At 39.4% G+C, this 27,998-nt stretch overlaps 1 protein-coding gene across 1 annotated transcript in view; it reads right to left on the bottom strand.

Moving 5' to 3' along the window:
• The window catches only part of NBEAL1 (neurobeachin like 1), a 2,263,075-nt gene that overhangs the window by 194,379 nt on the left and 2,040,698 nt on the right, over nt 1–27,998 (bottom strand). The window contains exon 52 of the mRNA XM_044075407.1: nt 2,019–2,135. Within this exon, the coding sequence (XP_043931342.1) occupies nt 2,019–2,135 (117 nt within the window). The remainder of the gene's footprint in view (nt 1–2,018; nt 2,136–27,998) is intronic.

Here is a 27,998-nt window from a genome sequence, read left to right as displayed (position 1 = left end):
CCTGCCTTCTCTTAAATCTCACTCTGCCTCCTGAACAGTATTCTGCATATATTGTTCCCACAATTTCCATGTATGTCTATGTAATTTGCTCATTCTCTTTTCTAAACATCCCTCTTCAGTTTCTTTTATCTGTTTTATAATGTTCAATACTTCAAATATAGTTGGTTTAGTCTTAGATTTCCATTTTCTAGTAAAAGCTTTTGTTTTGCTAGCCAACACAATTAAACTTAAGGCCTTACTATGTCTACATAATTCAGATCCTGTGTCCCTGCTGAAAATATTAATTTCCTTAGTTACAGGTATTTGTTCACCCAGTAGTTGTAACAGAGTACTCTGTGGTGAGTTTTTTAAATCTGTCACCTCACTGCACTCCCAAAACATATGCTTCCAGTTACCTTTCTTCCCCATCACACCTCCAACATTTGCCATCTACCTGTGGAAAAAATTCTTTGGAGTCTGCTTCAGGTATAGAAGTACCTATATGCAAACACTTCCAAGCAATGACTTAAGCTTTCTGCACTTTATTGCATACGTGGGAGCAATACATATGTCCTCCCATTGTTCTTTGGCTGATTACTTTTCAAGTCTGTTCCCAGTCTTTTCTATCTTCCTCTGATTGATTCTTATAGCTATCATGTGACATCTACTAATTATCCACTGTTTAACAGCAGCATTTGTTGTAGATTCAATTAAAAACTCCACCAGGCCATGTCTTTCAATTCAGATTCCCCTACCCCTTTCTCTTTGCCTCTACTCTAATATCAATCTCTGGAAGAGAAGGCAGTCTTGTAGCCTGCAGTCCAAATGTCTTCGTGGCCTAATCTCAATCTATTAACTTTCCCTCTTTTCTCCAGTAAATTCTGGCCCCATCTTGCCTATTTTCTGTTCCCTTAGTTGCAGTCATCCACATTGGCAAAATCTTCTTTCTCTATTCTCCTGTTAGCTTAGTTCTTAGAATACTTTCTGCTACTTTATGAATATAATATTCTGTATGGTCGTCAAATATGCTCCTTATGGATCTGCATTCCAAATTCCTCCCCCTCTCTCTGTCTCTATTTCTTGGATCTACTTTTGGTAGGATTTTTTAGTGGAATCAAGACCAGGAGATGCTCCAAAGAATGGAATAAATAGTAAGGCTTGTAGAATTCCACATAAAGACAATAAAAAAAGAGGAGATTTAAAAGTTCTGGGAGGGAAGATTAGAATGACAAAATACAAAAGAACAATGGGAAAAAAATTGTAAGGCCTCTCAGTATGCAATGAAGTCCAGAAGTGTTGGGCATAGAAATGTTTTTACAAGTAATTTTGTACTTCGAGTAGACTTCAGAAGATTTATTCTCAAGTAAAGAGCAGAGGCTAGAGATGTGAAGAAAAGAAACTGGGATCACATTTTTTTATTTAGTTTTTATACCTCTAAGTTACGGCTTTTACCACTTTGTGTCTATTGATTCCGTACATTATGTAACATTATTTCTATTGGGAAATGGAAAAGGTGCACAGTGAATGGGCAATAAAACTCACAAATGCTAGACAATGTGTGCTCCTTCAGTAAAACTCATTGCAGTAAAAAAGTTTTCCTCTTTTTTTGCCATGCCTAGACCACCACTGTCATACAGACTTAAAAATAAAAATCACCCTGTACAAAGCTATTATGAAAAAAATGTAAGACCATCTGCTATTGGAGGAAGAGAAACGTTCACTATACAAAGCATCTAATAACAACGAAAAAAATTAAGACCTGTTCTACTCCTAGGGCAATGAATTTCCTCTTCTACTGTTATACTTCTTTCAAATGAAACAAGTGTTGCATTACAACTGAATGAGAGCATAGTACTAAATATTTTTCCTTCATGAAGGTGCTAAAATGCTGTGAATGATGTACTTTAACTGGATTCAATCCATGACACAAACAAGAACTGAAAACATACATGTTCAATGCATATCCTACCTTAACTGTTGTGACATAGAAAACATGCATGATACAACTGTTAGAGATCCAGTAAAAAGCACTGCTGTACCTTGCCTCCAGAAACAGCCAAATCCAATTCGGTACTAATTGCCACACTTGTTATTTCCTCTGTATGTCCATACAGAATCTGTATTGGTTTGGGTGACAGACCAGTAGAAACACCTCCCTAGCACAAATAAACAAAACAACAAAAAAAAAACATGAACCACATTCTTCATAATTACAAATAATTGATACATGTGTGCACATATACACCACTTCAACAGAAAGACCAAAATCTGCTACAATATCTAGTACCTGACTGTTGAACTGCTCATGCCTACTGCTGTTTAGGATTAACAAAATATATTAAATACTGCATGAAGTATATCACAATGTCACTGTTTCAAAACTACAAAATATCTTTTCAGAACCAGCATCTGGAGAGAGGGACAGTAAATAACTTCACTGTCCTTTCCTTTGGTTATTCCTTATGAGAGTTATGATGACCAGAAGCTAAGCAACGCAGCTTTTTCGATTCCTTAGCCACAGATTTCATTCAGCTTGGGGGATTTTCCCCAAGTTTTCTCTGTCCTCTGCAACCAGAACTTCACCTAATGGGCCAACCCCAAAACAACTTCAATGGTTACGGTCTAGCAGGTACCCTGAAAGATTCTTGAACCACATCAGTGGGTTCTCAGTTTAGAAGAAGCAGTCTCTCTACTTAGAAGCTACCCCGAATCATCAGGCTTCTCACCCTGTCACACACAGCAAGCCCACTAACCTTGTGGAGAAAACCAATTTCCACAGTTTGTTACCTGTGATCTAATTCTTTCAGAAACTGTCTGAATGCCCAGAAAATTCAAATGCAAACACTGTACTTGTCGGCACTCTGGCATAGCGATTTCAAGGATCCTAATGACTGCAATATCTCTATAGATGGGAATAACTCTTTGGAGCCATTTTTAAAGACAAGTTTGTCTTTAAAGATTAAACACTGTGTCCACCTTCCATTCAACACTTTAGAGGTGCATTACAAATACTAGCCCAACCATTGTCCACTACTTTCAACATATCTAGCAGGATCTCATCCACACCTGCTGTCTTATCACCAGAGAGGCCTTTAACCACCAGAATAAATTCAGCTGCAGACCCAATACACTGAGATTTCTGACACTTTCCTCTGATAAGGCATGGCAGAGGTTTAAGGATTTCCAGAAAATATTCTTTCAGCCTCCTGAGAAGTTGTCCAGTAGTGGTCAGCAGTTCTCTACCTTTGAAGACAACGTCAAGACTACGGTTACCATGACCTGTTTCTGCAGTTAGACTAAGAGTCAGAGTCTGTGAAAGCCTAGTGGCTGCAGCATCTATACAACATGACCAGGCTTATTCTGAAATGATTCTGTGGATTCTCAGTGTAGGACCACCATCTGTATGGTGATGTGTAAAACTCCGCTCCAGTGCCATCTAGATAAGAATGCATTTAAAGGGAAGTAACTGGGCAAGTATGGCTATAGCAACAGAAATTACAGTTATCTTTACATATGTGGAATGTGACCTTTGCAATGAGAAAACAGACTGAGCTGTTGGAATGGTACTGGCTAAATGTAACTGTACTCAACTCTATCCACAGCATGAACTCTGGACCCAGGCTTCTAGATCATGGGCAGCTCTTCTGTTTTCTGGGGATTCTCCTCCAAGTGGTTCTAGGCAGGTGTGGAGGTACTCAACTGCCAAGCTGAGGGCTACAGGGCTGTACAGCTAGAGGTTTCCCTGTGGATAAAAGGTAGCCTGAATGCAGCTACAAGTCATAGGGAAACTTGTAAACCATCAGCAAACCTGACCTTGCTGAAGAAGGTGGGTGAGGTGACCAAAAGGCTGCCACCTACTGACTATTTAGTAAGTTGATTAGATTTTCTAAAATCTTTCAACCCTGTCCAAATAAAACATTAACTTCCTGTGAGCGTCTAAAGTATGAAAAAATCTTCCGACTTTGTTTAGGGATCAGGGAAGAACACATGGGGATATATAGTTTGGTTAAAAGTAAATCCAGAAACAACCTTTGGCATGAAAGGATTTCTTTTAATACTCACCTTGCCTTAATGGAATAGCAGAAAAGGTTGCGTAGACATTAGGGCTTGTAATTGACATACACATCTAGCAGAGGTCAAAGCAATGAAGGGATAAAAACAGTCTTCCATTTAAGAAATTATAAAGAAGAAACGGCTGCCTGCAGGTTCAAAGGGAGGTAGAAAGGAGGAGAAAGAGCTAACTTCAACAGAAAATTAAGATCCCAAAAAGGTGCCAGTTGTCTTCTTAAGTCATCTAATTTGCAATGCTCCTTTCAAAAAATGTTAACATAAATATGACAGAAGGTGAAGGATCTAAAGACAGACCAGAAGAAATAAAAAAAATGATGTACTGATGCACCTTCACAGAAGTGTACACAAGGCCTGAGATGAGCAATTCACACAGGTACTGAAAAACCAGTGGAGCCTCCATTTGGGATTGCTCTTGCTCTCTTATAACACCAACTAGAAAATATTTTCCATTTGGCTGAATATGATTTCTCACTAGCAGGTTTTCTTGCCTTCTTTAACACCTGTTGCATGTCCTTAGAAAAGTCAAGGGATCAAAAACCTATCATCCATGCAGACAAATGGAGATTTTGAATGTTGGAGTGGATTAGGGATCACTTGTCCTGTGAGGAAGTGTTTGGTAACTGCCTCTAGCCAATGCTGTCTGGTCCAAAAAGGAGTTGCCAAATGCACCTTTGGTAGATCAGTACTTTAAAAGGACTTTTCATATCACAGGAAAGTAAGGAAGCCATAAAGAACAGTCCCATTCAAAGAAGGATAATGTATTTGTTTTCCGGGCCTGTTTGTTAAGTGTCCTGGAACAGAAATGGTTTAGTTGTCTTGTTGAGATATGATGCAAACAGATTTACTTGGAGAGTTCCTAACATGTGGACAATCTCCTGAAAGACCTCTGGGTGTAGCATTCACTTCTGAGGGACTTTCTTGGATCTAATCAGAGTCTGCTACTGTGTTGTGCTCTGACAGAATATACATAACCTGAATAGTGAGTCTGTTCTGTACTGCCAACTCAAAAACTATCATGGCTAGTCTGAAATTAAGGACAGGTTCTTGTTCCCTCCCTGTTTGTTTATATACCACTTCACTGTGGTGCTGTCTGTTATCACTAACAGGAAACCAGAAGTCTAAGGCTAGCAGAGTTTTAATGGCTTTTGTTAGAGCCATCATTTGCTTGAAATGTGTGTGTTCGCACCTGAAATAAGGCTCTCCGGTATCCTGGACTTTGATACCTTAAAAGGCTGCTCCCCATATGAACTCCAAAGTATCTGTTGTGACTGGCTAAGCCGGAAGGAGAGAGAAGGAAAAAAAGAAGGCTTTGATTTAGTAAGACCAGACTGGCTTACCATAACAGTTCCTTCTTGATGAAATTGAGACAAGTAATTGGAAATGCTAAAGAGTGAATGTACTACATCCAAACTGATTTGAGGCTGCACTGGATTTTCCTCATATGGAGTCTGGCAAATGGAACCCTTAGAATGGAAAAAGTCATGTAACCCAGACTTTTGAGGAACTCTCTTGCTGTGAACATGTTTTGATTAACCAGATTTTTAAAAGTGGAAATGATTAAAAGGATACTTTCTCTGGAGGAAAGAAGGCTGTTGACAGAGAGGTACTTAGAAGACACCCCATAAAATCTAATCTGTGAGTAGGACTTAAACATCTTTTTCAAGTCTGAAAAACGAACTGCAGAAAAGATAAGTAGTGAAATGAAGAGCTGCTAGAGTGTCTTGGACAGAGGGAGATGAAACGAGGTAAGCTTCCAGGAATGGTATATGAAAACCTTGTAGTCTACAGAAGGCTGTGACTGGAGCCAGGCACTTTGTGATGTCCTTAGAGCTGTGGTGAGAATATTAGGTAATACTTGTAGCTAGCTTTTGTGAACTGGAATGCGCAGGTAGGCATCTTTGAGATTTAGAGTGAACAGAAAAGCCTTGGGAAACAGCAAAAGGGGAATAGTTTGAAAGTGATCATCTTGATTTTTGATATGAAGAGAAAGGTAGTTAGCTGTAAAGGTCTAAAATAAGTCTCTAGGTGCCTTATCCACTTGGGACAAGAAACACTCTCAATTAGAAGTATATACCTTGTTAGGATGGTGGGACTGGCTTTATCACTTTCTCTTAGACAGCAAATTCAGAAGAATTTGAGAACACAGCTGGATTTTGTTATTTGTTGGAAGAGGGATCCCAGCATGAGATCCCCACTGTAGCTTGTAAACATTCAGAATTATTTTTAAATCCCAGACATCTAAGGTCATCTGTTTCCAGAGATGATGGCAGTGGGATAGATGGTCTGCAAGCTGGAAAAGAAGGCCCAGATATCTGTGTTGGGGATGGAAGGGAAGACAGACAGGTCGCTATTGTTTTTTTTCTTCTTTAGAAAGGGGGTTAGGAGATTCCCTGAGATTCTTTATCCTTTACTTTTTGACTCGCTCTGACATTTTTCTTATACTGTTTAGCAGGTTTTTGCTGGAAAGATTAAACAGGCTTTTGGGGGAAAAAAGGACCACAGGAGGAAGAAGGATAACTCCTTTGGTGTTTAGGAATAGGGGACAGCCTACTGAGGAGTCATGTCAGAGGGACCAGGAGAGCACAGTAATGGCCTGAGGGCTGGGAAGGTGCCTCAGTGGAGTTGTCAGTCCCAGAACATGGTAAAGAGAGGGAAAATCTGAGATTATTAAGAAATCTCTTTAGACGGTTTATTTTTCTGTTGAAGGGGGAGGACCATTGCAACAGACAGTGACACCATGTCACACATTACAGGTAGAAATGAGCATTATTAACTTCTAATGCAGCTATAAGATGACATTCTTAAAAAGTAAGCTGTACTGGCTGCTGTCTTGGTGAAGTGAGGTCCTCCTTGTCCCTCCAGGGTTTTTCCATGATGCTTAAATGTAAATGATACAGTTAACTAGGCATTTAGTTTATTATTAAAATGGTATGCCCTGTTTCCATGGCTCAAAGAAAACAAATAACTTGTTAGAATGTCTGAAATGACTGGTCACATCTGTGTAATACCCATGATGCCTATATATAGCCACTAAGCACATTACACACTACTTTTTTCTGGGGCTTGGAATAAAATAGTAGCACCATAGACATAAAGCAGGGAATTTTTCTAATACTTACTCTGTTTTTAAGAAAACAAAATATGTAGACCCCTTTATGCATTAGGATCTACAACTAAGAGACTTTCTGAGCAGATGTAATAATGAAGGAAGAATTTTCCATGATGAAAACCTAACGGCTACTAAAGCAGTGAGTTCAAGGGTGTCTGTAGTTAAAAAGGTTTCATAACAAAACTAAGGTCCTAAGGAGAAGGAATAATCAACTGCACAATGTGCAGACAAAGGGGATCTGTATGGATGACATGCTACAATAACTGATGAATATTTTTTTATGGATGCATACAATTATTGTGGAATAAGGTAGTTAAATATTGTGAGACTGTGCAGCTTCAGTTGGGTAGGATGGCCTCTGACTTGCACCAAACAGAAAATCTCTTCCACTTGCACAGCAGGACACTGTATTCTTTTTTTTTTTGGCTTCTGGCATAATGCACATCTCCTCACAGCAATGGTGCCAGAAGATTATCAGGCTTAAACTATCCACAATGTAGGCCTGAAGTTCTTTCAGTCTGAGCACATTATAGACATATTTTGCTGTGTTAGGTATATGAAAAAATTTTGTTAATAGTTAGGGTCCCCTCTCAGACAAGAGAAACCTTTTTTGTTAACCAAGTAAGGTCACTGGACACAAGTGTCCCTTTTCAGGGTTGACAATGGAATACTGTTTGGTTAAAAGATTCACTCCAACGCAGTAGGCAAATGGAAGCTGAAGAAATCAAACCGTGGAGTACAACAGAGTAGCTCACTAACAGCTCAAGGCCTTAATCTGCTGTGGTAACTTCCAGAATTATGTCCATCTTGGCCACTACTGAAATGAATCTTACACCTTCTTATCTTCTACAACATGAGAAGTAAGGAAAAGACTGAAAATGGACACGAGCCCCCCTGTTCAGGGAAATAAAAATGACATTCATTGCCTAGACTCCTTTGTGTGGGCATCTGGCACAAATCTTCCTAAGCAGGTACTTTTGTGATGCAAAATGATGCATCTCTCTTTGGGGCTCTTTATTGTACAAGGCTCAAAACACTTGCATCTGACTTGCAGTCATGGAAACTGGATGGGTGCAAAACAATGCATCTCTCTCTCTAAGGTTCTTTACCACTGCACCAGGCTTAAAACCCTTACATGTGCAACTTCCAGTCAGAAACTGGAGAAGGATTTGTTCATCTTGTTTGCTATTGAGGTTAGGTCTGATGAGATTAATATGGCCATGCGGTAGAGGGTTTAGATGTGAGGTCAGGTCCTGGACCATTAACAGTAGCCTGCACAATGAACAAGAATGGATGTTTCTCATCTTAGCCTGCATAGTAAATAGTAATGTGTGCCCCACCATCTGTGTATCAAACAGCCATGGTGTTATTTATCTGCATTTTTGGTGCACTTCGGTGACACTATTTTGAATGTCTGTTCAATACATTTTATGGGGGGGGGCAGTGCTGGTGCTGATTCTGCCCCTGGGCGCTGCTGAAGTGTCACTGAATTTTTTCATGCACAGTTTGGTTGGCCGTTTGTAGCATCTAATTCAGAAAAAAACATGTAGCCCCAAATTTTTAGAAAATCTGAACTTTCAATGACATTCCCTTGACTAGGCTAAGAAATAAGAGTCCCAAATAAAGAGCTTTGTCTTGAGGAAGAAACTATTTGCTTAGTTTCATGTGCACAAATCCCCTTGGAAGATTTTGGAGGTTTTTGAGCTTAAGCAGAATTATGGTAGGTTCAAGAGAAATCAAAAATCAGTATCTGTCAGACAAAGAACAAATTACTATAGGACCCTTTGCATCTTTGCTAATGAGGGTGCTCAAATTAAGCTAACACCCAGATAAGAGTACATATGATCTCCTCTGATTCCTAAAGGTGACACAGGTGTTAAATATTTATTGAATAACCTGAGAACAGTGAATGGAAAAGGTGAACTGGAAGTGCTAATGTTCTGCCTTGAAACACTTAAGGACAGGAATATGCATGCAGACAGGCATCCTTCAGATCCAGGATGACCAACAGTGTGCCTAGTATGAGCAACTAACCTCTCTATGGCTTTGTCTAGTAAGACATGAGCTGCAATAGTCTGTACTAAAGCTATTTAATTCACTGGAATCGGAGGCAGTCTCAAGAAGACAGGGAGGAATCTAATTTCCACCTGTTGATATACGTTTCTTTACCCAGATGCCTGACGTCAGTTGGAATCCTTTTCTTCTGAATCAGGAAAGTCTCCCTACCAGGAAGAGGATAGTATTTCTGAAGGAGAAAGGGGCTGGCAGAGGAGTTACACAATCAATGGTGTCTGTTTATATCCTGGGGGTGAGATTTATCCCCTTTTAACCCAACTTTGCTGCCTGCACTAGACTACATCCACTCCAGTTTTGCTTATTTTCAATGGTTTTCTTTTGTGTAATCTGATCTTTTCTATTGCTTCCTGTAAGGCCACTGCTTAGGGGGTTAGGTTCTACTGCAGCTAAAAATGGATGGATAGATGGAATTTGCTTTACTGACTCCATTGTTTACCCTTCTCTTTTATTTATTTATTTTTTTAAATCCCAGAGAGGGAAGACCAAACAGCAAATTCTAACTTAGAATGGCATTCAGTAAGTGCCCCTTAAAATACTCTTGATGGGAATGCATTCCTAGCCAATCATTCCTATGTACTATTGTTCCTGTGGCTGCCCTATTACCAACTTCATTGTTACCATAACAGCATTTAATACCATGTTTCCTCATTGTGGATGTCATATGGATCAGTTTACAGATCCTCTCGAGTAAGGCTTCATCAGGGATTTTGTTTGCTGTTATCATTCACATGCCTGAGGATTCCGCTTCCTGATACTTAATTATATGCATCTGGCAATTAATTGCAATGACTGACACCAGTGGGGAACGTTCACTGTAAGAAAAATAGATGCACAGTATTTTCAGATGCAGACCTCTGCACCAAGTACAGTTTCCCTTAAGAGCACACACAGAATGCACACTCCAGTCCTGGGGCTGGGATTCCTCTCCAGGCCCCATATAAGACTCACCACTGACCACTACAGAGCTGAGTCCATAGCCGGCTGCTCTAAGCCAAGTCCTCCACCACCCTGTCTGTGAAATCAATGCTCATGCTCTAAGTGTCCCTGCTCAAAGTAGCTGACACACACACACACACACAGTTTTAGATTTGATTTTCACACACATGCACACACACCTGGGAAAGGCTGGCACAGCTTTCCCGCTCTGCCACCTCCACCCAGACTTAGCCTATAAGGTAGATTTACCGCCACCAGAACATCCAAAGCCAGCTACTTTAAGGCTCTTACCAAGGTAGCCAATTACACTTAGTAAAATTAATACTTATGCAAATTGCAGTGTTTGATCAAGCAGCAAGACTTTCAGGAATGTGGAGTCATAGTGCCACTAAATAAATGCAAGTATCCTCAAAAGTCAAATATTTTCTAAAAGACCAACCAAAATGAAAGGTTTACATATATTTAATAATAAAAAATAAAACATGAAAATATCAAATATCTATGTACAATAAACACCAGAGTTTTAATCAGAGAAATATAGAAAAACAACACAGATGCAAAGACTAAGACAGATGCAAAAAAAAAACATTTAACTAATCTCAATATATTTTTTAACTAAAAGTATTGCTTTTCCCTAGTTACTTACTAAAGCAAGGCAAATGAAAGTTAATGAATGTCTTGACAGATCCAAAAACAGAGTGCACATCTGTCACTTTTATTCAAATACAACTTCAGTGCTGGCTACAGAATGACATCACATCTGGTCACCTAACACTGTGGCTCCCACACTACCTTCTCACTAGAAACTGAGCCAGGATCTGTCACTGACTTATCACAATACACACATAGAACGTTAACTAAGATTTACTACAACATCTGGAAACTAAAACAATTCTAACACTCCCAGCTTTCCTGCAGAAACTAAGAAGTCATTCTCTGGCACCCCAGGGTAGCAGTTAGTTCACCACTAAGGGCAACAGAGCAGGATCCCAGCCAGGCTTTTCACAGACATTGCTTCTCTAACTGCATTCAGACCTGTAAGATACAATTGTTATGGTCTAAACTAAGTCATTTAATTTCAGGTTATGGTCTAAACCAAGTCATTTAATTTCAGGTTATTTTTCTTAAGGTTAGCTGGGCTGAGCTTAACCCCTTCCTTTCCAGTATCCTCTGTTAAAATATACACATTTCTTCAGTTACAACAACACAGTCTGACATACATGTAATATTTCTTTTCTGTCTAGCAGGACCCACTGTTGATAAATTTTTAACACAAGCAATTGTACAAATCAGTTTAATATTCAGATGACATAGAATTCTTTACAAAACTCCAGCTAGCTATGCTGGCATATGTTACACATGCACTGCCCTACTCCCTCTGGCACAGCTAGCACTACCTCATCATCTTCACACCAGTGTCCTGCTATAACTGGGGAGGACGTTGAGACCTAATGCCAACAGACAGCCTCTACAAGCAGCAAGCAATTTTTTCTTTAAACCATCACCTTTACTTATGCCTGAAGAAAGTACAGTTATGTAAGATCTTACCATAACAGTAGACAGATGTCCTTTTCACTGTTTCAGTATTGATTACATGTGGGATAGTCTGCCGAAGACAGCCCAATGTCCGGCCAGTATACAAAAGCCTTTACATCCTCCCACTATCGAATGTCAGTTGTTTGCTCCTTGCACAGGTGTAGGGAATAAAGATGATGGTACACATGTTCAATACTCGGAAATGAAGTGGCCCATGTGAAGAGGAACTCCAACAGGGCAAGAAAAGAAAAAAAAAACCCTCAGCCAGTACAGTGCACCCAACAGAAAAGAGAGAGAAAAGGGGGCAGAAGGGAGGGACCGAATACTGCAACAGTGAAAATTAGGATCTCTACTGTTACAGATAAGATCTTACAAAACTGTACTATGTTCCTCCTTATCACTATTACAGTATTAACTACACGTGGGAGATTACCAAAGCTACTGTAAAGGATGGGAGGAGGAAGGCAGAGAGGAACCCTCCACAAGCCCATGAAGAACAGCCCAGGCAAACCCTGCCCTGGCTCTGGAAGTGACATAAACTTATAATTTTTACTAAAAGTGTGGACAGAGGACCAAGTAGTAGCTTGTAGAATGTATCTCTAAACCCTTGAAGAGAGCTCAGGAAGAGGCTTATTGCTCTCATAGAATGACCTCGAACTGAAGCTGAAAGCTGTTTACCATGAAAGGAATAACAAAAAGAAATGGCCTTAGAAATCCAGGAGGAGATGGTTTGGTTAGAAATTGCCAAACCCAATGTCCTGGTATTGAAAAAGGGGTACTTATCTGTTAATGGCTCTGTAGAAACCAACGCAGCAAAATGCATTCAGACGGACATTCAGCTGTGGTGTTTGGACAGGTGGCAAAAGCTCTGAGTATTGGGTATGTGTACATCACCTTTATGCCCTATGACTGCTCAGGAGCACACATCTTTGATATGATGCTGGTAGGATGTAAAGGCTTTGATATACTAACCAGACATTTTTATATCCTTGGAGGGAAATCCTACATGTAATGATTACTGCAACAGTGACAAGGAAGGACACTGCAACACTCATACTTAACAAAATAATTTAACCAAGTTTAAGTGCCTTCACAGTCGACCTAGATTAATTCAATCAAAATATCAAACAACTTGAAACATGACAATTACTTTTGTATGTCCTCCTTACCAACAGTGCTATACATCTGTATACGTGCTGTCATACACTAATGCACCTTAATCTCATTATACCTCCATGGTCAAACACTATAACACGAAATTATCCACATCTTAAAAATATATCTACATCTTATCCTCTATAATCTTGCATACTATTTCACTTAATATTGTTTATTTTTTTTAATCCCTTACAAGGGAGGCAATATGCACTAGTAAAGTCCTTTCCACGCTAATCATATCTTCAATACCCAGCAAACAGGCTACTAATACCAGGTCTGCTATCAAAAGCTAAACTGCTAAGGCCACATTCTACTGCCCTGTCACTCCTAACAATGTAATAAAATATAAACATTAAAAAAAATGAACATCCGTTTTCAGTTTGCCAGATTCAGTCCTCACAGCAATATGACCACTCCATAACTAATAAATTACCTATAAAAAATAGAAAATATATTTATGTATGTATGTACTTATTCATTACTTTATTTAGATTTACTGACTGGAATAGAGTGCTGTTCTACAAGGACTTTTTTCAGGCTCAGCCCCAATGTAAAAACACAGTACAATGGAAGACTTACAAATCATTTTTACAAGTAGAGATGCAAGCACAACACAGTGACAAAGGTACACTTACAAAGTGCAATTACAACAAACACACAGTGGTAGTTAGATATTTACAATGCACATGTACATACAACTACAATGAGCGCACATCTGTGCAAGAGGCTTTATACAAGTTACATGAAAACAGAGTAAGTTTCTGGAGTATTGGAGATAGAAAGACATTGTCATGATTGGGGTATAGTAGAAGGAGACAGTCTCACCATTGTACACAGAGGTGATGCAAGTAATTAACACAGACTTTGTGGTCAGGAAACAGTCCCTCCAATCCATATTACCAATTTCTTTTCTTGTTTCAATTTATTCTTCAAAATATACACAGGTATTCCTCCCCCGACCCACCTCTGAGGACAAATCACTAATCACTCATGTAGCTTTTCCAACTCAAGTTGCTAATTTTCAAGGAAACCAATCAACTCTTCACCCCCAATTCATCTAACTGGCCAAATCATCCATTATTACCACACTGGCCTGCTCCTCAGCCACAGCCAAACTAAGCTCAACAGTGAAGACTGTATCACTCTCCTGTCCAGCTACATGACCTTTACAAGTTGAACGATCTAGCCTTTATTAACAAAAAGGCTCAATATCTTAGATAAATGCATATCAGTATATCATTCTAGGTCAGTTCCACTAACCACTGACACACATTTTCACCACAGACACAGACTACCTAAACAGTCACAAAAACACACTACTGAACATCAATCCCAGAAGTAAACCTAAAATACTTTTTCAGTCAATAAACTGCTCATACATCAAACCAGTACCTGCAACACATATGCTCTACAACAACATAAAGTAGAAAATACATGACCCACTACCTAAAACAGTAAATTAAAACAGATGTAGAAAACCAAATAAAGAGAATATACACAATGTGCATATTGTAAAAGCAACTGCTTTATATGGTAGCCTTTGCCCCTATCCACCCAAATATCAGGACTCTGCCCCCACAGCTCCTTATCAATACATACTAATGACACTGTTACACATCTGCATCCAGGGTTGCCAGACATCCCTATTTGACCGGGATTGTCCCGGGATCAGCAGCCCGATCCAGAGTCCTGCACTGCCGGTTTAAATCCCGTCGAAACACTCTGCTTTTTTTTTTTTTTTTGATTGGCCCGTATACCGGCATACGGGCCAATCAAAAATCGGTAAACACGAGCTGCTTGTGTTTAATGCGGAACATCAGGCAGTTCTGCATTAAACACCACTCGTTTTTCAAGTTTTTTGATTGGCTCGTATACCGGCATACAGGCCAATCAAAACTCGCTAAACATGGAGCTGCTCGTGTTTAATGCGGATCAGGCAGTTCCGCATTAAACACAGCTCCATTATTCGAGTTTTTTGATTGGCTTGTATACCGTCATATGGGCCAATCAAAAATCACTAAACACGGAGCTACTTGTGTTTAATGCGGAACTGCTTGATGTTCCATATTAAACAGAAGTAGCTCCGTGTTTAAAGACCTTTTTTTTTGGTCCTCACTTTGTCCCTACCCAGCCAGTCAGAAATCTGGCAACCATGTCTGCATCTGAAGTGAATCCTTTATGTGTTACTGTTGACAAATCTCAAGTTGACTAGGGGACTTCTAAGATGGCTGCATACTGATCCGCATCTTAATTTCATCTCTCCCAGAGTAAAAATGGAGCTCAAGAAAAACAGGCCTGTGGGATTGTCAGCTTGGGTAAAATTCAGTTACTGGCTACTAAATACACTGCCTGGATGCCAGCTAAATAGAAATTTGGAAAACTTTAAAGAAAATCAACCAGAAAGGGTAAAGAAAAAACAATGACTGGGAAGAATCCTGCAGCTGTTCAGCAAAAAGCAAAGCAAGCGTCAGCTTTGGTACAACAAATGACGTCCAATAGTTTAGAGGAAAAAATAAATCAAAATGTACTCGGAGACAATTAAAATAAAAGAAACATTGAAGGAGTATGTCAACTCAAATAAAAGGCTGAAAAATGAGACATTTTAGCAAGCAATTCAGCTGAAATTACAAAACAGCAAAAATGTCTGGGTATGAGACTTCTCAAAAAATAGTTGAATTACAAGACAAAGCAAGCAGAGAAACTTGAGATTTTCTGCTGTACCACTGAAACTGGAAGAAAGTACAGCTGTGTAATAACTTATCATAACAGTAGATGTTCTACTAATCACTGCTGCAGTATTCAAAACAGATGGGCATTTATCACTGACATCTGGCCTGGGTACCAAAGCCTAAAACTTCCCAATAGCATATACCCAACATATTGGGGGCACAAGTTTCTTTGGAGTTTCAATGCAGAATCCTTTTTAAAAATTGATTGACCTCAAGCCTGGACATAACAGCTGGACTGAGAGGAAGACAGGCTGAGATGGCTAAATGATGGTTTTAATAGAAGAACAAGTCAAACTGCTTTTCATGAGCTCGCGTAAATAGGATAAAGCAAGAGGAACCTCTAATTGTATATGATCCTGATTGTTAGTTTGACACCATACTGAAAATCTCCTCCATTTGTCTATGTGGAATTTGTGTGTGGTGGGTCTGCATGCCTCCTAGAGATACTGAAGCATATCCTCAGAAAATTGGTGCCTGGAAGGGACCAGAATCCTATCCTTCATAGGCTTAGGTTGAGGGATGACAGGTTGGGGTGGAGCAATAAGCCTTACTGTGCTATTATCAGGTCCATTTTGTGGGGGAGCTTGTGGTGATGGTCCCAGCTAAAGTGATAGAAAAGGGGGAACCAATGATGCCTTGGTCAAAAGTGAGTCGCCAATAGAACTTCTGTTTTTTTTTCTGTTTGGATCTTTAGTAGAAAGTTTGGTAGCAGAGGAAGTGTAAAGGCATAAAGAAGCTTCCCTGTTTACAGAAAAGATAAACCATCTGTTGTCCAAGCCAAGGAGCAAGGAGCCTTGGCTCTTGCACTCTGAGACAAATAAGTCTCTCTGTGGTGTTCCCCACCTGTGGACAATGTCTTGGAAAATCTGTCTGTTGAACATCCATTTGTGAGGTGTCCTTGATGGACCTGTTAAGAAAGTCTGCCAGGATGCTTGTCCTTGGATGGAATGTATACTGCTTGAAAGCATATGCCCGCCTTGATGGCTAGGTACCAAGCAGTCTGAGCCAACTCAGTTTCCTCCTTGCTTGTTTAGTACTACATGACAGCTGTGTTATCTGTAACTAATATTATAGGTCCGGGTTTCCAGAAGTGGGCAAAGACTTGTAAGGAATGAGCATCTCGTCTCTTTCAGGTTGATGTACTGTCCCTTGAGGTTGGACTGCCAATAAACCTGGACATTGTGGATTCCTGTCCATGACCCCAAGCCTTGTTTGAGGCGTCTGTGTACAGCTCATGATGTGGAGTCTGTACCTTGAAAGGCAGGCATAAACTGAGATTCGCCTGTGCCAAATACCATAGGATCTCCTTCTTGAGAGAAGGCATAAAAGAGATGTTTGAGTCTCCAAGGGCAAGAGTATTGAGACCATACATTTTTCAGGTACTACTGAATTTTCCCAACATGCAACCTGGCTAAGGAAAGCATTGGTATTGCCACCATGTAACCTAGCGTTCTGAGAATCTCCCTAACTGAAGTATACTCTGAGGCACTGCACCTTTTCCTGGAACAATAAGACCTGCATGTTTCTTATGCTTAGAATACAGCCCAAGAGAACTAGGTCTTGAGTGGGTTGAAGGGAAGATTTTTTTTTTAATTGACAGTAAACCCTAGTTGCAGGAAGAGGGTGATTGTGAACTTAAGATGCTGCAATAAGGCATGAGGTGAAGAGTCCTTGATAAGCAGATCATCTAGACAGGGGAATATCTGTATTCCCCAGAGTCCTGTAGAAGGTTATAACTGGGGCCAGGCACTTTGTGAAAACTGTGAATGCCACAGTAAGCCCAAAAGGCAAGAAGTAAACTTTAAATGTGATGAGCCAGTAGAGAATCTCAGGAATTTCCTGCAAGAAGGGCATATGTGGATATGCAGGTAAGCATCCTTCAAATGCAAATATACTAGAAAGGCCTGTAGGAGGATAAAAGGGAGAGGGGTCCAAAGAGACCGCATTTTGAAAATGGGTAGTGAATACATGGAAGACTATAAAGCATCAATCACATTTGTAAAATATGGCTTTACAAGAAAAAGTGACTGGACTTTTGTTAACACTGTTAGGTAAACTGCAAAGTATATACTTTATGTTATTAAGGTTTAGAAGGACACTCCAGGGAAAAAAGAAGCAACTGTAAGTAAAACACATTTTGCTCTTAGTATTTGTATACAACATTTTATTACATAAACTGCATTCTACATCGTAAGGCAACTAAAGCAACTTATGTACAGTGTGCAGTCAGGGGTATTTTAAATATGTTTTTTTCAAGGACTGTTGTGCGTTGCCACCCCTCCGTTTTTTTTCCGGAGTGCCCGGAAATCAGTAGGGCACTCCGGTTCTTGCTTTCGGAGTCCGGAAATAGCGACGTCAGGCTCGTCAGCGCGTATTTAAAAAAAAAAAAAAACATTCCCGTCTTGGACTCTCGTTAATTGGCTGCTTGCTGCAGACGAGGCTCGTACAGCAAGCAGCCAATCAACATGTAGAGTTGCAAGTCAAATCCCCGCAAAGCCCGTGAAAATTACTGCATAAAAAGCGGCGCTTCAGCTTCTAGTTTTACCTTTTACTCTGTACTGTAAAAGGTGGTGCTTAAGATCTGAAATTTCTTGGACGTCTTCGGTGGATTGCTGGTTCATTAGCCCTGCTGCCTGGAAGGATTGCCTGCTGCCTGGAAGGATTGCCCTAGCCCTGCTGCTTGCCTTGCTTGTTGGAGTCTTGCCCTGGAGGAGAAGTGCTGTGGACTGGCTGACTGGGTGGTGGTGTGTTCCTCTGCTTGCTGGCCCTTTAGCTGCCTGTTCTCTTCTGCCGCTGAGAGCTTGTTTAAGTAGCCCTGCTGCTGATTTTTCTGGAGGTAAGTGGAATTTTTTTAATGGATGAATTCTTTGGAATTAAGGTAGATTTTCAAAGATTAGTGTGACAAGGGGAATGAAATATTGCCAGCACAGCTAATAGTGAATTTTTTAAATATTAAATTTATATTAATTCACTAGCTGTTCTGGCACTATCTCATTCATTGATGGTGACAAAATGTGTATAACTGTATCTAGATGTTCAACATGTGGTGATTATTAACTAGAACAGTTTCTAATCTGGTTTTGGACTTGGTTGCAGTGAATATATAATGACTTCATGATTTGTATAAGATGCTTGGACTGTAGATCTGTCTTTTCTTGTCTGTCATCACCGTGATGTTTACACCTTGACCTGTGTTTCTTCCTAGGGTGTCTGTCGTACAGTCTTCATATTATAGTGAGGCTTAAATGTAGCTTTTTGTCTAGTTTGTCATCACAACTGTTTACCTTTTATCTGTGTTTTCTAGGGTATACCGTCTATACCAAAGCTTAGCTCATTTGATGTTACACTGAATATATGATTACATGATTTGTATAGGATGCTTGGACTGTAGAACTGTCTGTTCTAGTCTATCATCACCGTGATGTTTACCTTGACCTGTGTTTCTTCCTAGGGTGTCTTTCTAGGGTGTACAGTCTTCGTATTATAGTAAGGCTTAAATGTAGCTTTTTGTCTAGTTTGTCATCACAACTGTTTACCTTTTATCTGTGTTTTCTAGGGTATACCGTCTATAGCAAAGCTTAGTTCATTTGATGTTACAGTGAATATATGATTACATGATTTGTATAGGATGCTTGGACTCTAGATCTGTCTTTCTAGTCTGTCATCACCGTGATGTTTACCTTGACCTGTGTTTCTTCCTAGGGTGTCTTTCTAGGGTGTACAGTCTTCGTATTATAGTGAGGCTTAAATGTAGCTTTTTTGTCTAGTTTGTCATCACAACTGTTTACCTTTTATCTGTGTTTTCTAGGGTATACCGTCTATACCAAAGCTTAGTTCATTTGATGTTACAGTGAATATATGACTACATGATTTGTATAAGATGCTTGGACTGTAAAACTGTCTTTTCTAGTCTATCATCACCGTGATGTTTACCTTGACCTGTGTTTCTTCCTAGGGTGTCCAGTCTTCGTATTATAGTGAGGCTTAAATGTAGCTTTTTTGTCTAGTTTGTCATCACAACTGTTTACCTTTTATCTGTGTTTTCTAGGGTATACCGTCTATACCAAAGCTTAGTTCATTTGATGTTACAGTGAATATATGACTACATGATTTGTATAAGATGCTTGGACTGTAAAACTGTCTTTTCTAGTCTATCATCACCGTGATGTTTACCTTGACCTGTGTTTCTTCCTAGGGTGTCTTTCTAGGGTGTACAGTCTTCGTATTATAGTGAGGCTTAAATGTAGCTTTTTTGTCTAGTTTGTCATCACAACTGTTTACCTTTTATCTGTGTTTTCTAGGGTATACCGTCTATACCAAAGCTTAGTTCATTTGATGTTACAGTGAATATATGACTACATTATTTGTATAGAATGCTTGGACTGTAGAACTGTCTTTTCTAGTCTATCATCACCGTGATGTTTACCTTGACCTGTGTTTCTTCCTAGGGTGTCTTTCTAGGGTGTACAGTCTTCGTATTATAGTGAGGCTTAAATGTAGCTTTTTGTCTAGCTTGTCATCACAACTGTTTACCTTTTATCTGTGTTTTCTAGGGTATACCGTCTATACCAAAGCTTAGCTCATTTGATGTTACAGTGAATATATGACTACATGATTTGTATAGGATGCTTGGACTGTAAAACTGTCTTTTCTAGTCTATCATCACCGTGATATTTACCTTGACCTGTGTTTCTTCCTAGGGTGTCTTTCTAGGGTGTACAGTCTTCGTATTATAGTGAGGCTTAAATGTAGCTTTTTTGTCTAGTTTGTCATCACAACTGTTTACCTTTTATCTGTGTTTTCTAGGGTATACCGTCTATACCAAAGCTTAGTTCATTTGATGTTACAGTGAATATATGACTACATGATTTGTATAGGATACTTGGACTGTAGAACTGTCTTTTCTAGTCTATCATCACCGTGATGTTTACCTTGACCTGTGTTTCTTCCTAGGGTGTCTTTCTAGGGTGTACAGTCTTCGTATTATAGTGAGGCTTAAATGTAGCTTTTTGTCTAGCTTGTCATCACAACTGTTTACCTTTTATCTGTGTTTTCTAGGGTATACCGTCTATACCAAAGCTTAGTTCATTTGATGTTACAGTGAATATATGATTACATGATTTGTATAGGATGCTTGGACTGTAGAACTGTCTTTTCTAGTCTATCATCACCGTGATGTTTACCTTGACCTGTGTTTCTTCCTAGGGTGGCTTTCTAGGGTGTACAGTCTTCGTATTATAGTGAGGCTTAAATGTAGCTTTTTGTCTAGTTTGTCATCACAACTGTTTACCTTTTATCTGTGTTTTCTAGGGTATACCGTCTATACCAAAGCTTAGTTCATTTGATGTTACAGTGAATATATGACTACATTATTTGTATAGAATGCTTGGACTGTAGAACTGTCTTTTCTAGTCTATCATCACCGTGATGTTTACCTTGACCTGTGTTTCTTCCTAGGGTGTCTTTCTAGGGTGTACAGTCTTCGTATTATAGTGAGGCTTAAATGTAGCTTTTTGTCTAGCTTGTCATCACAACTGTTTACCTTTTATCTGTGTTTTCTAGGGTATACCGTCTATACCAAAGCTTAGTTCATTTGATGTTACAGTGAATATATGACTACATGATTTGTATAGGATGCTTGGACTGTAGAACTGTCTTTTCTAGTCTATCATCACCGTGATGTTTACCTTGACCTGTGTTTCTTCCTAGGTGTCTTGGGTATATAGCAAGGCTTAATGTAGTTGCTTTTCTTTGGGACTGTCAATGTGAAATATCTCATATGGTTTTGAGCTTGTTACAGTGAATATACACGGGATATTTTCTAATGTTTTGTTGTGTAGATATTTAAGTTTTGAGACTACTTAAATATTTATTTAGTGACACTGGGCCACTACCTTGGCATTGGTCAAACTAGCAATGTTTATTTCTATTGCACAGTAAGACTGAACACACTTTGTTAGGGCCTTAAAGTTGCTTATAAGGAGTAGCTGGCTGATTATGTTGTAGTCTGGGGAAAAGGGGGGCATAGTTAGTAAACTTGTGCCAGCCTTTCCCTTGTGTATATAAATCAGACCTCAAGTGTGTCTCAACTGCTTTAGCAGGGGCCCAAAGCACTGTTTGATAAATAGGGTGCTGGAGGTCTTCACTTGGCCACTATGCTCAACTCTAACTGTGCCAGTGGGAGGAGGTGGTGGTGAGGATCTGGAGTGGAAAAGGGGAGAAACCAGCCCCAAGTTGACTGGTCTCTGTGCTTTGCACTTAATATGGGGTGTTGCATCTGGAATTGTGGGGCTACGGAATTCATCTTTATGTCTGCCCATACGGTCTCTTATCATTATGCAAGTTATTACTGTTGCAGCCAGAGGGTATTATGATTGCTGAGTTACATATTTCATGTTTATCATTGTGTCGGCCCACACTATGTCCTGTTTGTCTTTATGCAAGTTATTACAATTGTAGCCAGAGGGTATGATTGCTGAGCTGCCATGTATTTCATCTTTATCTTGTCAGTCCACAGTATGCCTGAACTTTCTTGCTGTGTTCAGACTCAGCTGGATAACGTTTGCGCTGGGTTCTACATAAAAGTAGAGGGTCTTAATTTGGTGCATTGCTGTAGTGTCTGACCCATGTGTTTTACACACAGTTGAATGCCTTCTGTGCATATTCTGCTGTCACACCAGGTTCATGTGTAACAGCTGCAGAAAGTCCCTCAGACAGGAGTTGCTTCTGCCTTTCATTGCTTTAATTTTTCATGAGGAGTCTCATTTTTTTTCCCTATACCAACTTGGTATTACTATGGTGTGAAAGTCTGGAGATTCACATGTGAATGTGAACTCTGGCTATTGGCTACTGACTGACACAGGCCCCACCAGGCACTGGTGTTGGTCACAAGTGTTTTGATTTTCTATTAATAGCTGTTTTGGTTTATTGTAGTGTTGAGCAAGGATCCTACAGGAATCATGTTCAGGAAAAGGTCAATGGATCATCAAGAAGAGGCTGAAAGCGTCTCCTAAGAGGTTTTTCTGCAGTTATAATAAGGTGTGGGAGCAAAGCTACTCATGGGTGCGACCTATTCCAAATGCAGATGCCATGGCAAAGTGCACATCCTGTGGAACAACTGTCACTGTAAAATGGGATGGGGAAAAGGCATTGAAAAGCCATCAGAAGTCAGACAAACATCATCAAAGCCTTCAGCTCCAGAGGCAGAACCTCGTAATGACCAAGTTTATTCAGCCACATAGTGTAACCAGTGAAGCTTCCAAAGTCACTGCAGCTGAAGTGACAGCAGTCTATCATGGGAGTGAAACATGGTCACTCATATGTATCCATAGATTGTGGAGGTAAGCTGGCACCGACGGTCTTCCCTGATTTTACTTTGGCTTCGAAATTCACCTGTGGGAAGACAAAATCTGAGAGTATTGTCATGAATGTTCTTGCACCTCATTCAGAGGAGCTCCTTCTGCAGGAACTTGGCAATTCCTATTTCTCAGTGGGATCAGATGCATCCAATAAAGGGAACAGAAAAATGTTCCCTTTAGTTATTCAGTACTTTACTCACACCCATGGCACACAACAGAAACTCCTTGATTTCTATGAGGATCATAACGAAAGTTCTGAATGTATCTTTACTAGAATAAAGGACATCCTTGTGCATAAAGGACTCAAAGTACAAAACATTGCTAGCTATGCTGCAGACAATGCCTCAGTCAATTATGGAAAGCACAAGTCTGTTTTTAAAAGTTTGAAATCTGAGGTGCCTCACATCATTGCAGCAAACTGTTTATGCCATGTAATACATAACTGTGCCAAGCATGCAAGCAAGGCCCTTGCAAAGTTTGATGTGGAGACTCTGGTTTTGAAAGTACATAGTGAGTTTTCAGCATCTGCTAAAAAATGGCACTGTTGAAAGGCTTCTATTCTTTCCTAGACCAGGACTTTAAGGAAATAATGCAACATGTTGCAACAAGGTGGCTGTCTTTGTTCCCAGCTGTGGCAAGGCTGGTAGAATGTTGGCCTGCTATTAAAAGTTATTTTATTAGTCAAGGGCCTGAGGACTGTCACCCCCTTATCTGGAAATTTGTGGAGGCCGATGAGGATGGCATCAGTGGGGATGTGTCTGAGGCAGAGTGCTACATACATTTCATGCACTACATCCTGCAGGTATTCCACAAGTCTATAGCAAAACTTGAAAGTAACACTCTCTGCTCCAGAGTTGTACACCGTGATGAAAAGTCTAAAAGATGAGTTGCAGAGAAGGCTAGATGACCAGTTCTTTGGTACTAAAGTTTCATCTGCCTTACAGCACTTTACTCCAGCTGTCGCACAGCAGGTCTGTAGGACCTTCTGTGATTTTTACAGTAAAGCACTTTGTTACCTACAGAAGTGGTTTGACTATGATAATAGTCCCTTTAAAGCTATGCAGGGTCCTCAGCCTCCAACATCCTGTAACTTGGCCAGAACTGCGTACAGTTGCAGACCTCTTCAAATTGGATGTGGACATTGAAGCACTTTACTCAGACTACTGTACTTTAACTGCTGCATTGCCAGCCCTGTTACAGATGACAGAGGCATCTGTAAGTGATCGCTGGGTGACTTTTTTAGTAAAGCTCCAGACTGCAAGCCACTTTACAGACTGGTGCAGTTTGCTCTTTCAATCCCCCCCAGCAATAGCTTTGTGGAAAGGGTTTTTTCACTTATGGGGAATGCGTGGACTGATGTAAGAAATAGAATGCTTGTGTCACTTGTGAAGGCAGAGTTGCAGGTCAAGCTAAACTTTAACATGAGTTGTTCGCAATTTTATTCATTTGTGAGAAATAACCAGCCATTACTTGAGGCTGCTAGATCAAATGCCAAATATAGCTTCAAGTATAAGCAATGATTTCTAGCAAAACTGAATATACTTTAAACAGTTGCTTTTCTTTTACTATTGTGTGTGGTGAACACTTAATGTACTGCTTTGAATGAACTGGTGTTTTTAATATCTAATTGTATTTCCATTTTAGTACTACCTGTGATATGAGACTTGGGCTTAGTTTTCCCATGCTTGTGTGTGATGTACTGTTGTATGTAGTGAACCTTTTGAAGTATTGCTAAATAAAGTTTTTTTAATTTACTTTTGACTCGTTGCACATTTTTCTACTTATTGGTAACTGTATGTGATATTAAAGACTTATGCTGAAGGGTACTAGAGTAAAGGGGTGTGGCTATTAAAAGGAATGGGTGTGGCTTGATTGTACATGGGGCGGGGCTTGTTTGTCAGGAAATGGCACAGTAGAAAGGTGGCAACCCTACTGTTGTGTGTGTTAAAGATATTAAAGTACGCAAGCACTTTTTAGTTGCATGAAATAGACACTTTACAGTATAACAGAAGAAGAAATGCTGGACAAATGCAAGTTTAAGTAAATATAATGCTGTGATCTTGGTCTGCTGGGTTGGGGCGTAAAAGTGTACTGATTATATTATATGTACATTAAAATGATGTTTTCCCTTGTTTTTACAAGGATGGATATCTAGATTAATGTCCTTGGCCTAAGCTACACAAGTGTTTTTTGTAAACAAACAGGCTTGCAAAATAAGACAAAATGGTAAAAGCCATGAAAAATGCTAAGTTTCTTGCATCTACAAATATATTAGCATGTTTTTTTTTCCATTAGCAAATGCTCTCAGTGGGACACAAATCTGCAGCTGGGGGCAGTTGGCTAGGGGAATTCTGTACATTCTTTTCTTTGTGAAATTTACAAATATTACATCACGCAGCTGCCAAGCTGTTAGCTGTGTTTTTTTTCTAATTGCCAAGTACTTTTACATGGAGACAGGCTGTCTGTAAGTGCAAGCAAATAATCTTGAGTTTTGAGCATTCTTTGCTGGGGAAATGCATAACTTAAAAGATACAACGGCAAGCAGTTCATTGAAAATTAAGATTGAAATTACAGGAAGTGAATAAGAGATTGTAGCCTCATCAGTGGCCTCAATCATACCTCTCAACCAACCATATTGAATTCCTCGGTATTTGCTGATTTTGAGGGTAAAATAATAGGGTGACATGAATTCCCGACTGGCCCCTTTAATTCCCGATTTTTGTTAAATTTTTTTTTTTTTTTTTTAACGCCTGCAACTTAAAATTTTTATCTGATGTCACCACACATCGCCAGTATACAGGGACATGCATGTGGCATCAGCTCAGCTTTGTCATGAGGCAGACTGTCTACTGGATTCGGTTGGTTGATAATTTGAACTGGAGGGAGTATAGAGTAGAGTGCAGCTGTCCGTACAACTTAAGTTTGCCATCTGCAGAGTTCCCCCACTGCCCATTCTTATTTGTAGGAAGGATGAGAATAAAATGAACTTTTTCTGATGGCTCAGCCTCCTCCAAGTATGTAATCAAAAAAGAATTAAAAACAAATGTAGTTGTATTTAAGCGGGCAGATTGTCACTGTCCGAGTTGATAACTTTTTAGGATCTTGTGTTGTGTAGAATCAGCAACCTGACCCTGTCTACTAACTATGTGTGTGGCCTTCCTGGCATGGTTAATTCGGTTTTATTGTTCCGACCAAGGAACCATGCTCTAATAACTATTTTGCAGAGTCTGTTCTTACAAAAGTACATCATGGAATAAGGCTTTTGTTGTATGGAGCAAAACTGAGATTGTTACACAGATCATAAAGTTGTGGCCGTAAGTTTCCTAACTTTATTTCCTGTTTAAACTCTGAGACGAGTAATGAGAGCTGTGGACTATTCTGAATGAAGGACTTGAGTTTTTGATAAGTTTGGTCAGCAAACATTATTCAGCAAATGACATGGAATAAGGTTGTTGTTATATGGAGCGAAAATGAGCTTTTTACACAGATCATACAGTTGTGGGTATAATTTTACTAACTTTATTCTCTGTTTAAACTCTGAGACTACTAATGAGAGCTGTGGACTATTTTGAATGAAGCATTTTTGTGTTTGATAAGTTTGGTCAGCAAATGTTATTCAGCAAAAGAAACATTATTCCAATTTGCTTGTATATGCTGGGGCCGCTATAATAGGGCGCCTAAGGTTTTAAAAGTCTTAAATGTAGCAGCTGCCTTAAGTGCATGGCGTTAGGGGTTGCACGGAGTGGAGACCCATAGCACAAAGGGAAGTGAATGTTTACTGCTTAACTTGGACATCTAGTAAAGTACGGTGTGCAGAAAACCCTAATGACTGGTTTCTACATCCTACAGCATCACAGTCATTTATACTATGATCAGTTTTGAGTAAATGTTACTACAAAACAGCCAAGCAGAAAATAATTAATACATAGTCCAATGTAACACAATGTAAGAAAAAACGAACTTCAGCCGCCGTTGTCAGACTTGTTTCAGCTGTACCATAAAACAATCTGCGACTAATTCACTGTATTCAGACATATATTGCACATCACATCTAGCCAGATTTAGATTCAATAGTTGGAGAAAGAAAAAGTGAATTGATGTAAAGTGCTTCTGGGTCACCCCCTTTCCATTAAAGGGCAATTCTCTTTTATCATGTGTAGGGACTTCTAGCAGATACTGTGCTAAATTACTAAACTTTATCTTTAATCTTTTACAGTGGGATTCTTTAGTAGTAAGACTTCTGCTTTATATTAATCTCTGAACATAACGTAATGCTACAACTTTTGCTGTACTGCTTAATGAACAGATCTGCAGAAGATAATGTATTCCTTACATGGTTTGGGAAGGCAGCAGTCTGGATGTTAGGCATATGAATTCATATTGAGGCTGTGCTTTGGTTTTAGGGATGAGTGCAGTACATGTAGATGTGCAAGATGTATAGAATTGTCAGTGTGCATAGGCTGTGGTAACAAGGAAGAGGAACACTGAAGTTCACTGATGGTTCTTAAATTAAGCACTAATTAGAACAATGACATAAGTAGATAAGCTTCATTTGAAGACCATTCAAAGAACCAATATTGATGTACATCTGAATGACTGGATACTATAGAATTCATTTTCATTTCAGGGGTAGTTTAAAAATGGGAATTGGCTGAAGTGCCACTATAAGTGTGTATTTTGTTTCATTGCTTACTGGAAAAATGTTCAAAACAATACATTTAAAACTCACGCTAACAACTGTGCTGTATTATACAAGGAATATAATTTAAAACAATCAGGAAGGTGTAACAAAGAACACATGTATGTTTCATGCACAAGGGGCCTATGATTTGAAAACAACCCAAAAGTAATATTTATCCATCACTGGCCATTTTCTTTGAATGTGAGTGTCAAGGGCAGAGAAGTTTTATTGCCAAGTCTATTTTCATTGTGAGACTGTATTGCTTTGTTTAGCAGCTGTCTGTTAGTGTTTATGCTATAAAATGTAAAATAAAAGTTTTAAATGAAATCCAAATAATCATTGTAGAACTAAAGCAGTATGCACAT

This window comes from Protopterus annectens, chromosome 6.part1, assembly GCF_019279795.1.
Source record: "Protopterus annectens isolate FY-2018-M chromosome 6.part1, PAN1.0, whole genome shotgun sequence".
NCBI lineage: Eukaryota > Metazoa > Chordata > Ceratodontiformes > Protopteridae > Protopterus > Protopterus annectens.
Note: the sequence above shows the minus strand (reverse complement) of the source record. Positions and strands in the feature narration are given on the sequence as shown.